At 33.1% G+C, this 14,261-nt stretch overlaps 1 protein-coding gene across 5 annotated transcripts in view; it reads right to left on the bottom strand.

The window, feature by feature from the left end:
* Positions 1-14,261, bottom strand: part of LOC128994011 (triple functional domain protein-like) — a 476,534-nt gene that overhangs the window by 15,888 nt on the left and 446,385 nt on the right. For 4 of the 5 annotated variants that reach the window (XM_054418203.1, XM_054418204.1, XM_054418205.1 and 1 more), the window contains 4 exons: positions 10,077-10,188; positions 5,833-6,009; positions 4,899-4,973; positions 3,792-4,060 (listed from right to left, as the gene is read on the bottom strand). In XM_054418203.1, coding sequence (XP_054274178.1) covers positions 3,792-4,060; positions 4,899-4,973; positions 5,833-6,009; positions 10,077-10,188 — 633 coding nt within the window. The remainder of the gene's footprint in view (positions 1-3,791; positions 4,061-4,898; positions 4,974-5,832; positions 6,010-10,076; positions 10,189-14,261) is intronic. The other variant, XM_054418206.1, reaches the window with a different exon arrangement.

The raw sequence follows: 14,261 nt of genomic DNA, 5'->3' as shown, positions 1-14,261 counted from the left end.
TCATGCCGAACAACATTGCATGTGAATATTTTCAGAAAACACAAAATGGCAGCACCAATGCCAAAACGGGTCCGCGGAATTGGCTAACTCTGGAACTCGCTAACCCCATGTTAAACGCCCTATCTTCAAATTTGGTCGATGGGAGGAACTCGCTAACTTGTTCGGTTTCAGAATTGGCTAACTCCGGAACCCACTAACCCGCTCTAGAGCCGGGTTAGCGAATTCCGTCCTCGTACGGAAGTCGCTAACTCGGTCCCTCGGCGGAACTCGCTAACTCCCAATCAGAAGCCTCGCGGGCCGTCCAATGGGAGCCAAGCACGAAGATTTTTGGCCAGTGTTGCCGAAAGTGTAGTACCTATATCGTATCGGTACCATAATGTCGTATCCTACGAATAATTAGGAGTAAGAGTAGTATTTTAATATTATTCTTATGGTTATTAGGGTAGAAAATGCATTATAGTCTTACCATAGACTAACCAACACAAGTAAACTTTACATCCTATTGTAAACTTTGAAGCTTGTTTTTCGTGTCTAATTTATGTCTGGTGACACTGATCGCTAGTGTCGACGAAATTGTGTTTCTATTATTTTATAGTTAACTTCATGATTTGTTCTTTACTGTTTGGTTATATAAATAGGGTACGTGTTATAAGTTGTGATTAAAACGTTTTGTTTGGTTAAACGAGGTTTTAAATTACTGAAACCAAGAAACAATTGTAAACAAAACACGACCTCTAAAGACAGTGCACCGGACATAACTAACTACTATGAGAAATGTACTAATACAAGGGAGTATGTTTTATATGTGGTTTTCTTACTTAAATAGTAGTTTATTGGGATGCAAAATGATAATACTGTACATTTAATTAGGATATTATACATGTTATAAAATATCTATTTTCGTAGTCCACCATTTGTTTCTTTTATTCGAATAAATGCCAATTTGTTAACTTCTGCAATAAAATTATTAAGTTCGTATTTTATATACTGGGCTCGTAACCTTTAATCATAAAATTGAATCATAAATCATGATAAAATTTACACGTTAAACGTCATTACAGAAATGCATTGCAATGGTAATTTATTTAAAAATAGAGCTATTGAATTTAAATAAATATTGATCAATACATTATAAAGTGGTAGGCCTAATGTATTAATGGATTGCATAAAAAATTTTTCTATGCATAGATACAAATTGCAAATTTCTATTATCGTAGGCTATTAGGCCTACTGTAGTGTACAACCTGTGTCATCCTCTTAATTTTGTTTAATAGGCATCGTCAGTGCAAAAATACATCACAGTCAGTCTATAATACAATCAGTCTTAGCGTCTAAAAATTCATCTACAGTGTAGAAAGCCATTTTTAACACCTAACCTTGCCTAATTGTCCGTAAACTCCGCATTTCACCTGTTGTTTGTCATGAGCAAATAGACATTTTAAAAATTAAACTATGGCGATTGCATATTGCATTCATGAATTTCAAAACACTGTAGACTACGGCCATATCGTCCAAAAGGCTTTTTACTGACTTTCTAAAGCCGTTATTGATGTATATTTGTATCTAACTGTCCAAAAACCTGCCATTTCACCTGTTATTTGTCTTTGTCATGAGCAAGTAAGTAGACATTTTAAAAATCAAACTATGACGAACTTGCATTCATGAATTTAAAAACATAGGCCTACTGTAGACTACGAAACCATATCTCCTAAAAATAAGCGTTTGGTCACTTTATATGGCCATTTCTAACGGCTAGAACTGTGCTCAATAATTATCCTAAAACCTTCCATTTCACCTATTATATGCTTTTTATATGTCATGCAAGCAAGTAGATACGTTTTTTAAACTTATGTTTTTCTACAGTCCATTTCATAGATCTGTCACAATATGTATAGTATCGAACTCAGTACCGGTAATAGCATTGACTATACAAAACTTTAACATTAGTGTTCATATAGTAAATGGTAAAAGGCTACTGGTGCTACCGCTGATTGCTGATTGATGCCTGTGGCCTTTGTAAAGTTAGTGGCTAGCAGACAATTTGACAACTATGGAACATCAGGAAATCAGCTGTTTTCCCGTCCTTGTATGGTCCTTGCTCGCGCGCTCGGCGCTCGCCTTTGCCCTAGCATGTCAACAGCTGACTGCTGTAAAAATTGGATGATGCGTATAACCACAGCCACCTCTGTATAACTAACTTTCCATTGCGTAATATTGTTTTATTTGAGGTGCTATTGTCCACAAAGTTGATCTACGTGGAACTTAATACAACTCCTGCCATCGCTTATTAAGTTTAATAAAATCTACATTGATGTCTGTTTTATGATATTGCGTGTTTTAAGGGCGAAATGTACGTTTAAATTTATTTTATAGGGTCCAAGGGGAGGGGGCTTTAGCCCCTGTAGCCCCCCCCCCTTGGAACCGCCTCTGCCAGGCGTTCTTGTTTGTTACCATTTTTATGAATGGTGGCTATAGCTAAAACTACCTGATCTTATCTAAAAACAAAGCTACTGTCTATTGAGTAGCTCAGTACCGGGGAACGGGGAACCGAGCAATGGCTTGGTATACACTCGATTATAAAAACAATATAAAGGAAACCCAACACTCAAATCAGGAAAATCCGTCAAGTCGTTGATGAAGAATCGTGAATTAACATAACCCTGTTCCGTTTTATTATTTTTATGTATTATATCTTCTCCTATTATTTACTAGAGGTGCATAGGTGTACAATCTAAAAACTGTTTTAAAACATGTAACATTATTACTAAAAAATTCAACACATTTTAGAATTAGGCAACTATTTACTAGTAGACCTACAATGCTTTGGTTTAAACTATTAGGCCTAGATTTAGGCCTAAGCTATTCTATAATTGATATGAAACTTAGTCTATGTCATAGTTTTTTACACGTAAGTTGGAAGATTCAACGACGAACATTTAATTTTAAATCTATGAATTAGTTATGAAAGTTACAATGGTTGATTACTGTATTAATTGATGGTTTTGGTTTATTACGACATTACGATTAAATTTGTTTTCCGTGTTTGAGAACTAGCGTGTATTTTAGCTTAATTTCGTAGATGTTTAATTATTTAGTACCAATTAAACTGAATTTTATATATTTTTCATATTTTATTTTTTTTATACTGATAGCATTTATGTTTAAGATCAAAATCATAAAAATTTAATTAATTGGCCATTGTACAGTTCAATAAAAAAACACTTTTTCATTACTTTTTAATTGTCTTTTAATTACTTTGGGCTAGTTATCTGTTCAAAGTGGAGTTTGATAGCAAAAAAACAATAACATTTACTGTATCTTCATTGACACTGATATTTTGAAATACGGCAGTGTACGATTATTTCGTCGTGCAAGGTTGGCAACGCTCCATGCAGTGGGCGCGGCTGGGTTAGCGACTTCCAGAGTTAGCGAATTCCGCCGCGAGACAAAATCGAGTTAGCGGGTTCCGGAGTTAGCCAATTCCTGACTGATACGGTTAGCCAGTTCCAGAGTTAGTCAGTTCCGACACACGACCGAATTAGCGAGTTCCTGAGTTAGCCAATTCCTACGTCTCGCCAAAACAGCCAGTTACTCGGAAATTCAGTCGCTTGTGCTGCCAACTTTATGTATTTAAAAAATGAAATATCCCATGCAGTAGAGAATGTCATTTGCATTGTTGATCTATAAAAATGTCAATTTCACAAAAATTGTCGTTTGCAACGTTGTTCCGAGGAGATATTCAATTTCACAATTTGATCTACCACAACACTTTTGTTTAATAAACAACTCACTCTCTATGCCACTCGTAGATAGCCTCTAGGTTTCCGAACACCATCTTGTCCTTGCCTCCTCTAAGGTCCTCAGGCAAGGGTATATCACAGTCAGGGTCGCGCATGAGCGCTATGTAGCCATCCACCACCATGCGCAGGTCACGTACGTAGTCTCGCTCCGTCTCCACCAGCTCGCGTATCACATACTCTCGCTTCTGTAGCGCCGACTCTTCTTCCCCCTCCCCTCCATCGGAAACTGACAACTTCGACTGCTTCTCGCTATGTTGCTCCTAGAAAAATATTCAGTTTAGTCACATTTTTTAACAATTCTAGCTGAAAAATCATCGAAAAAGATTGTTGGATCCCGTATTCTGATGAGAAAAATATTGTTTCTTTCTTTTTTGTGATAGAAAATGATTAAAACAATACAGCGGATGAACATTAACAGAGAGTTCATAAATTGTTAGAAACATGAATAGTTGTACGTCAATTACTTTTATACATGAATTGTATTGTTTAGTAAAAGTAGGATAATTATTTAAATACCGTTTGGTATTGGATAAAAGGTGTTCCCAAACTAATTTTTTGAGTTGCAGAAATCGTTTGTTAACAGTTCAAAATCTACAAAAATTACCAAATCCATTTTTACATTCATAACTCTTCCACATTTAGTAACGAGTTAGAAAATTTAACAAGGTATACATCCTACACCAAACAAAATTGGAAAATTCATTGTATATGTCCTGTACCAAGTTAAATAAATAATAAATAAAAAGGGTTGCATAAGGTTCAACTTGCAATAACTACTCAGAAATATCTATTAAAATAATACACACACTGTGTTACAGGCACAAATCACTCTAAAAAAGAACAAGGAAATATTAAAGTAAAACAGAACTACAAATACTTTAGTCTACAATCTAAAAGTGTGAAAAAATATCGAACTAAAGAAATATAAAAGAATATAAAGAATATATAAAATTACAACCAAAGTGCATGATTTAATGTTTTACACTAGAGGTCCATTCCGTTCAGGAGGTAATGTTTTGGGTGAAAATAAACTAAATAAAAACAAAAATTAGTCCATTCCATTAAACACACAACATGCCAGATTTCTTTTAAGTTCACCATTCTCTCTTTGACGATTTGTTCAATCTCAGCCAGATCTGCCGAAGTTGCACCTTCCAATGACAGGTTTGAAGACTGAAACAAATCGTTGTTCCTGACTCATCCCAGTTTCATAAAAGTTTAAAATCACAGATTCAATTTATTGCCAAGCTTTGTCTTTCTTCATTGAGGCTGTAGAGTACTATAATTAGCAAAGTGTTGGTACCGCAGAATTTTGTAATCAGAATACAAATGTTAATTCTGAGCTTCCGAGCAGCAAACGTTATAACGCTTCAGGGTGGGTAAACTTGTGTTTACATGGGGTACAAATCCGCAGAGAACCAACGATATAATATTAGATGAAATATTATCAATTGAAATATTTCAATTGATAAAAATATTGATAATTCATTACAGGTCTTTTCAAGTAGCATAACACCCGCCATTCTTTTAGGCTGCTGCGGTGTTTAGGTTAGGTTGGTTTAGTACAGTTTGGATTATGAGAATTGAAAAAAAGAGGATTAGTACAATTAAAAATTTTAATTAAAATATAGGATCATTATGATTGGCAGCGTTATCTTCATGTTGGCTCCAAGTGTATGAATATTTTTCATCCAGCATCAAATGCACCTTCCGATGGAATTTTCAGCAACATATACATTTGGCAATAAGTTGAGTTTCATGTGACAATACTACAAACGTAAGGAAAAAAATCTGTGGAATAGGCTTCGTTTGATAATATGTGAAACAGGAGAGAAAAATATTCTATAACCACACTGCGAAGCTATACGAGAGCATTAGCGGCAATTAGTGGGGGCAGCCTTTCGCCTTTAATGTTAGAGCTATTTACGATTCATGAATTGTTTAAATATGATATAACCTCATGTCATCCAAGTAGTTTTTCGCCAACCCGTACTACTAATGGTAAATATCAAGGATTGTTGCTGATACTTACTCGCTGGCCTTGAGACTCGTCCGAGGGTACCAAGATGGGTTCGTTGATGGGTTTCATCGGTGGCGGCAACTCTACTTCTTCCTCTCCCTCCTCCCCATTCTGGTCCCTTCCACTCTCCTCCTCCAGCCCGACTCCTACCGAGCCTCCTTGCTTGTTACCCATCTCACCTGCCGGCGACTGAAACATCCAAACGGTTAACTCACTTATAATTTAAAGAGCAAAATACAACCTTTGACTGTGGGTAAACTGGCTATTTAATTTCATGTTAATGTTGAAGACAGTTTTGAAAATAAGAACATGGTTAAATCTAAGGTTACATTACGATTACGATACAATTTATTTTAGAGTGGAGACCTAGATTTCAATGTCGAAACGTTATCGTCAGTCCTTTTGTCTCATAGGCTAGCTAAACTTTACACTTTTCCATCTCTTACTTGAAATATTGTTGATTTAGTATAATTTTTGCAAACAATGATCACATATAAATACAGTTGAACCTCGTTTGTACGAACCTCGATAAAACAAATTCCTCGAAGAGACGAATTTGTTTTAATCCCCTTGACACTTTCATATAGGTCAATGCTAAAAACACCTCTATACAACGTAGTAATTAAGTTAAAAACCTCCATAAGACGAATTTGTTTGTGACATGGGCTAGGACTGATTAACCTCTATACAACAAATATTCTTAGCACAAAACCTCTACAAGACGAACGTGACCTCTATAAGACGAATTTATCATAATCTTAGCCTCCATAGTACGTAGTTTTCAAAACAAACAGAAGCTTGTCTCAACATGAAACCCCCACCCATCCCTCCTCCTTCCTCAGTCATTGTTTGGAGAAACCTTGGAGCGAGGAGAAAACTCTATAAGAAGAATAACAGCAGCATTAAACCTCGATAAAACGACCCTCTTTATTAAGAATACCTCTATAGTACAAATTTTTCCCGTACCCCTTGAAATTCGTCTTATAGAGGTTCAACTGTATTTACAAGGACATAAATGAATACAACTTAGATACATGGCTATGATTTTCTTGATCAATTCTAACCTCCGAAGTTGGGATGTTATGACTTTTACTTGTAGCAGCATGGTCTTATCACTCCATAGAGTTATTTTTGCAGACAGGTGTTTGATAATATTTTATTGTATTATTTACGGTATTTCTTATTTTAATTAATGAATCAAATATGATGTTAGAGGCAAAGTTTCTTCTGTCATTTAATATGAGGGATGGGTCGGATTTGTTAGAGTTATATATACTGTATATAAAAATGTTCTATTGTATTTACTTGTCACTTTAGGGGCTTTATGTAAGATTTCTAAGTTGGCATCTATCGAAGTGTAGGAATGGTTTTCTTAAATTACGTATGGTTTACAACTAACTTAAAATACATTTTATAAATAAAAGAATACACTTAGAATAAATAAGATAATTATTTGGCATATAAAGTTGGTTATCAAAGTTTGAACTAAGGAGATGTAAAAATTCACCGGAAAGTAATTTGATGAAAATGTAGCAATTTCCCAAATTAACATAATTAAAGTAGGATTTCCCATAACCCACAATAATTTGACGTGAGCTAAAATCCTCGTAAATACATATGTTACAAGAACTACTTTCTCAGCAGAAAAGCTAAATCAGAACAATTTGTATATTTACCCATCAAAACACAAAAAACGGTGATGTTATCAACATATGCTAGCACAATCACACTATTAAGAACCGAATGGAACTACCACAGTTATAATCAAAGCAGACCACAAAAGGTCCTTGGCCCACTTCATTGATTGATAACAGATTACACCTTAATTCGCCAGGAAGTGGATCGGTGCTATCGATTAGCAAGCAATAAAACTTTATAGAGACCAAATAATGTCACAGAAGCGTTAACCGTAAAACGTATAGATTAAGTAAGGAAACATGAATGCCAATTTTGGCTGGTATCGAATAGCAAGCAATAAAACCTTATAGTAGGAAATAATCTTGCAAAAGTGTTAACCATAAGACTTACACAGATTGTCAATTATGGATCGGTAATATCGATTAGCAGGCAATAGCTCTTTATAGTGACCAAATAATCTCCCAAAATTGTTTACCGTAAACTTATAGTGTGAATAAGGTAACATCAACGTCAATTCTGGCCAGTACATAAAACATGACTGAAAGTAGGACGGGGGGGGGGGGGGGGGACCGAGGGAGAGAGATTGGTTGATCATCCATGCAGCCCCGCCACTGCCACCGTCAATGTCTAATTCATGTGTCAAACTCCGGTTATGACACCAATATGACCCTACGCTTCACTCACACTTCACTCTATAACACCTTGTTTAGTCTCTATATAGCTGTTAATATGTAAATATTTTTAAATAATTAACTTATAGAGAAAAACTTTACAGTATTTATTACTGATGTTTAATGTAAATATTTCTAGTATTTTCAATGTATAATAAAAACATTACAAAGTTTATCTCAGAAATATTTGCTATACATTTCAGATGTATGTAACAAAGCATTGAGTAATTTATTTTTTATCAACTCTTTAGTTAAGAATTGTGGTTTAGAAAATCTTGAAATATGAGTAAGAAAAACGTTTTACAAGATAAAGCAAGCAATCTCGTAGATTTTTAGAGTAAAGAGACGGTTTTACTTTCACGACATAGCATCAGAGAGGGACATAATGCTGAATGTGAATCCCTAACCAAAAAGTTGTGACATTATAAAATGGGTAAAAGTAAAAGCTATTGATTAAGTAGGACTCAAACCCAGGTCATAAAGTCAAAGAAAGTACTTCAGCAAACGACTAGGTTTGCCTCACCAGACACAATCCTTATACATGTCAAACTGTCTTACAAAAGTACTTTCAAACTACTGTACATCAGAACTAATAATTCAACCAAATAAAAATACAGAAACAACTCATAAAAAAAACAGAAATAAAACAAGCTCTTACTCTTGAAACACTTGTTTAATTTTAAACGATAATTTTTCATTCAAACCGAAATAAGCCTTAAGGTATGGCCAAAAAGAACGACAGAGACGGAAAATATCAGCTGTCGTCAGATAAGAATGTTGGCTTTTGTGAGGGTCAGTAATGAAACCTTGGCAGCGCTTCGGGTGACGATCTGAACTAAATCCAGCTCTGTTTATTGTTATAATCACCACACAGAAAGTCGAGTGGTCAAATATCACACACGTTCTGCGATTTTGTCGTTTAATGAAAACATTTAGTTTTCCTACGCAAGGTGCCGATTTGAGATTCACCTTTTCAGGGTTGATAGACAATTCTTTGAAGGGGCAAGCATGGATCTCTGAGATAAGAAAAATAATGAATATAGAGATAATTTAGTCAAAAAACGTGTCCTCTTATTGATAAATGTAGAAAGATATAAAATATTGTGAAGTTTCTGAAAAAAAAGAAGAAAAAAATAGTACTTATCCCTCAGTTGTTTTGGTCACTATTAAAAATACTCAACTGCATCTCGGGGTTTGTAAGATGATATAAAATTTGTTGAAAAATGCAATGATATATTTTTAGGTATTGCACAACAATATCTCATTATTCTCAATCCTTTTCATAAAGTTATGTAATTGTATGGAATATCAATGGGTCTACAGTACCAACAGCATCCAAACAATAATTGATACAGTGGAACCTCAATAATAAGGCCCTTTATAACAAGAGTTTCAAATAATCTTGATTTCATACTACTCTTGATAACATGTTATTGCAAACATCGATAAGGAGTCAACTTTCATAACTTTGATTTTATCATCCCCATGAGGGATTTGTTATTGTGGTCCTACTGTATAATTACAGTATTGTTATTTATCTGAGCAAAGGATGATTGTAGAATGAAGTAATATGCTACGCACTTTGCTACTGGATAAAATCAGCTGATTCTTTGCCAGGAACATTAATTAAAAGTTCAATAATCCAAGACAGCTTAAAACATTTTTGAATAATCAAAACACTACAGACTTTACTCAGGATCGAACCAATGGCTTTTGATTACCAGGAGAGTTCCTTAACCACTACAAACCACTTTCTACTATAGTTCGGCCGCTTAGAAAGCGACCTCCTCCAGCATTGGTTTCGCATTAGCACGCAGGTCGTTTTCTAAGCGGCCTAACTATAGTGTACCTTACAAAAGTTGTATGTAAATATTCTAGCATTATTTCATAGGCATAAATATTTACCCCAAGCATCAGTAACAGCTGGGTTACTTCAAATCAACCAACCTTTATCCTTTTATCTGAAGGTGTCTTCTTGAGGGGAGTTCGTTCTGGAGCCGTGTTCTTCTCCACTTTTCCCCCACTGAGCTTTCGGAGGGGAGGGGGAAGCCATTTCCTCCTGGAAAACAAAACATAATGTTATGCTATCCAGAAAACATGTCATACAACAATTTATTGAATTGACGACTGTAGATGGAATGCTCTTGGTACTTTGGGATACCGAAGTAGGGTTCCCAACTAAATGGACCAGCCGATGGCAATTTTTCATTTAAATGGATCGTAGCTGAATAAGTTCCTTATTGAGTGTTACTATCAAAATTCTTGATACTTAATAATCTTTTTGATGAAAATTTTTTGTGATTTACCCACTAAATATTATAGACTCCCACTGCTTACCCCTGATAAGGTTGTTGACAAGCTAAAAAAAGATTTTACTTCAATTTTATGTTATGTTATAAGCTCATAAATATTTTATTTTGTTGTTTGGTCCTTAACAATATAACTGTTGTTTGTTTATTCATTTATCTGACGTTTTTTATTAGTTATAGATTAAATTAGTTAAGTTTTCACTAGGATAATTTTTGTTGTTGTTTTATTAAATTATTAGTAACAATCTTGTTTGTTTGTATCAATTTTGCTTTGACTAAACAAAAGACATTGAAAGTTTAAAGTTTTATATAAATCCATATTCCACAAGTAAAATTATGCTTAAGCTGTAATTGAAGTCTACGCGAGTTAAGTAAATGAAGGGGGGGGGGGTTAAAATGACAAAAAAGTTTGTTATTAAAATGTGTATGGCCCCTTAGTCATTGATATTTTAGACTATGTAGATTAGAACTGGCACTATTTTGTTAGTGAATAAAGCTTTACTTAATTGCAAAGACTAAGGGGAAGGGTTGGTGAGAGTAAAGTCCACTCATCCTTGGTTAACTAGCCAAGTGGCTAAGTGTACAGTCAAGTCATGCTTGTAGCCTTGGTTGACATGTTTTCCTCCTTTTGTTGTCATCTATTTTGTGGGAACTCTAAGCAATTAAGTAATTAGTAAATACCAGGGGTTTTAAACTCTTCATTAAAAACCAAATAAAAGAGACCCTCGTGAGCTTTGACAAAATTTCTGTGTTTTACTGTCAACTTGTGAGTTGTATGTTTCAAAGAGGTTTTAAAAGTGTTGAAATTTTATTAAAAAAAAATTACAGCTAAGAGAGCTTAACACTAAAGAAGTTTTAAAAATGAGCAAAATTAAGGATTTTACAAATTAAAAATTGTTTTGCAGCATATACAGTATGATAATGTAAAACATAATCAACCATTACAAGTACAAATGTAAAATTAACATTTTAATACAGAATTTGATTTTAATGACTTTGAAATAATAATAAAACCGTGGGTATTTGGTTGTATACACTTACAACCATCCAAAAAATATAAAATTTCCATCAATTATCAAAACACGTTATTCAATTAACAAAATACTGATGAAAAACAATCAACATTTCATCTGGCCTTTATGCCCTAACAAGATTAAAACCCCTATGTGAAAGGAAACTTTAAAAATTATATATTTTTCATACATATATTCAAACATATCATTTGGAGTTTCACTTTATGGTGCAAAAAAAAAGGAAAAATTAAAATCAGTTCTAAAAAAGCAAAAGAAAGCTATTAGAATTTTATGCAATTTAAAACTGTAAAACTGAGTATATTATGACTGTTTATGAAATGTATTTCTATGAAACAGTATTATCAGTAAAAGACAGATTTAATGAATTGAAACTTATTAGAGACTATCACAATTACTTTACTAGAAATCAAGAAATTCTGGCCACAAGCTGTAACTGGTCACATACTCTGCAACTTTTTACGAACACACCTAAATATGCTGGTTCCAAATTCTATAATAAACTTCCAAAAGAAATCAAATTAGAAACCTCCAAAAATAAATTTAATTCAAGATTGAAAAAGTTTATCAACAAGGCTATATGTAGGCCTACTCGTTTGAAGAGTTTTAGCTCTATAACTTATTAATTGCTTTATTTCATTTAAATTGAAACTTTTGGTTTTAAATTAATTTTATCTATTATTTTAATTTTGATATTTTCATGTACATTATATATAAACTTTTATATTACACTGTTTTTTTTTATTTATTTTTTATTTATTTGATCTGAAAAGCTATTAATATTGATGGTATGTTGTTACGCTATGCATGATAATGATGAGTATTTTAGTTAAGTTAGTTTTATTAAATTACTCTTGACGCCATTCCTGTATTTATGTATTGTACTTAAAGTTATATGAAATTAAATGAAACGCTTTTAAATATTTAAATAATTGACTTCACCATATACAAAGTCTAAGAGACAAAATATTTGGTGAGAAAACCTGTCAAAGGACAAAGAGAAGAAGAATAAAAAACAATGGTGGGTCAAAACAGAGGTTCCTAATAAGGAACACATCTGTGGAGGAATGACAATGTGAAAGACGGAACCTAATATGGGATAGACCAAGGCCGAATCATCACGATCCAACCAAATGCAATATCATTGTTGGTCCACTGCTTAGATAGATTGTGAATTCAAGTTTGTATGTTAGCAACAAACACACAGGCTTGAGAGTAACGCCGATTTAGAATATAAGAGTTAGTTAGGAAGCATTGATAGGCCAAAGAGGAAAAAATTGTTTTCTGTAAAATAAATACTTATTAAGATTGTTTGATATATTTTGAAAACAAATAAAAAGTTATGTAAAAAATTATCAGTACAGATTAATACCACAAGATCCACTATGATTCTTTATTTAAAAGATGTTTATATAGATGCATTTAAAGTGTAGGGGCCTTATTGAAAAAGGATTTTCAAAAAGAAATTAGTCTATAGTTTTGTTTAATCCGGCAAAGATTTAAAGATCGCCTGTTAATTTGTAGGCAATTTTTTGTACATGTTAAATGTAAATTATTTAATCCCAATCGGGTGAAAAACAGTAACTTGGATGATGAAATTTACAGGTATCAAACAATACACTTATGTTATAATTGGAGACGGCATTGAAGATATGAAATCTTACAACACTTAAATACAGCCTAAGAAAAATATTTAATTTACAAAACCTACTATTTAGAATTACCCTACAAAGCTCCAGGTATAATTTCACTTTAGGTTCGATACATTCTAGAGATCAAAATAAAACATCCTATAGAAGCCCTGATTCTATATTATGAAGGTTTAAATAACTTCTTGCTTATACAAAAATTGATAGTCTCTAGATATTGTGATCTTCACATCATAAGTATGAAATTCAAAGGTAAATTTTAGATTAAATGTTTATGCTTATTGTAAACTTACAAATTGCATCGTCCGGCACAAGACATAACTCTACTGACAACTGTGTCAGTTTTCCTAACATCACTATTACTCTTTATCGACAAGATCTGACAGATAAGTAAATGGATTTGTAAATGGCAAACACGAATAAAACATTGAGAAACACTGCAAACAACTCAATGACCAATGGTGTCAATGAATTCAAAACTGTCTCTGAATGGAAAGGTTTTGAATTTGACTATGGGTAAACATATTTTTTGAAGTTAGGTTAACAAATTTAAAAAAGGCTTTCTACATTTAAGATAAACAAGAAAAACTGTTTTAACAATCACACCATGAAACAAATGCACAACACTGACCCAGAAATTACTGCATAGTTGTAATAACAAAGCATAGAACTATGAATCATAAATTCATCATTGGTTTCACTATGATTCATAAAAAAAAAATCATATAAAATACTCTGGCGACAAATAAAACCGGGTTATTTGACAATATATTTTCTGTAATTCTGTCACATATTTATTTAAACCATTCAAAACATAAACCATATATTTTAACCGCTCAATTTAATTAAAGATCGAACCAACAAATTTTTATTTTGAACTATAGTAATTTTCATTTAAATAAATTCTCCCAACATACAAAGTATAAAATAAGGTTATACTATTTTTATTCAACAGAGAATCAATAAGGGGTTTTATTTTTTAATACAAATTTGAAACAAAAACTATAAATATATTTTTTATAATCAGTACTGTTCTTGTTTCTTTTTTCCATTCCAGTTTATGTATCACAAGAAATATCTATGTACTCATTATTTGTTGAACTGGATGCCAGTCTTGCTGAACAAAACCAATGTCAATAGTTT

This window comes from Macrosteles quadrilineatus, unplaced genomic scaffold (genome assembly GCF_028750875.1).
Source record: "Macrosteles quadrilineatus isolate MER2022 unplaced genomic scaffold, UCM_ALF_1.0 Scaffold_5__1_contigs__length_97177068, whole genome shotgun sequence".
Classification (NCBI taxonomy): domain Eukaryota; kingdom Metazoa; phylum Arthropoda; class Insecta; order Hemiptera; family Cicadellidae; genus Macrosteles; species Macrosteles quadrilineatus.
Note: the sequence above shows the minus strand (reverse complement) of the source record. Positions and strands in the feature narration are given on the sequence as shown.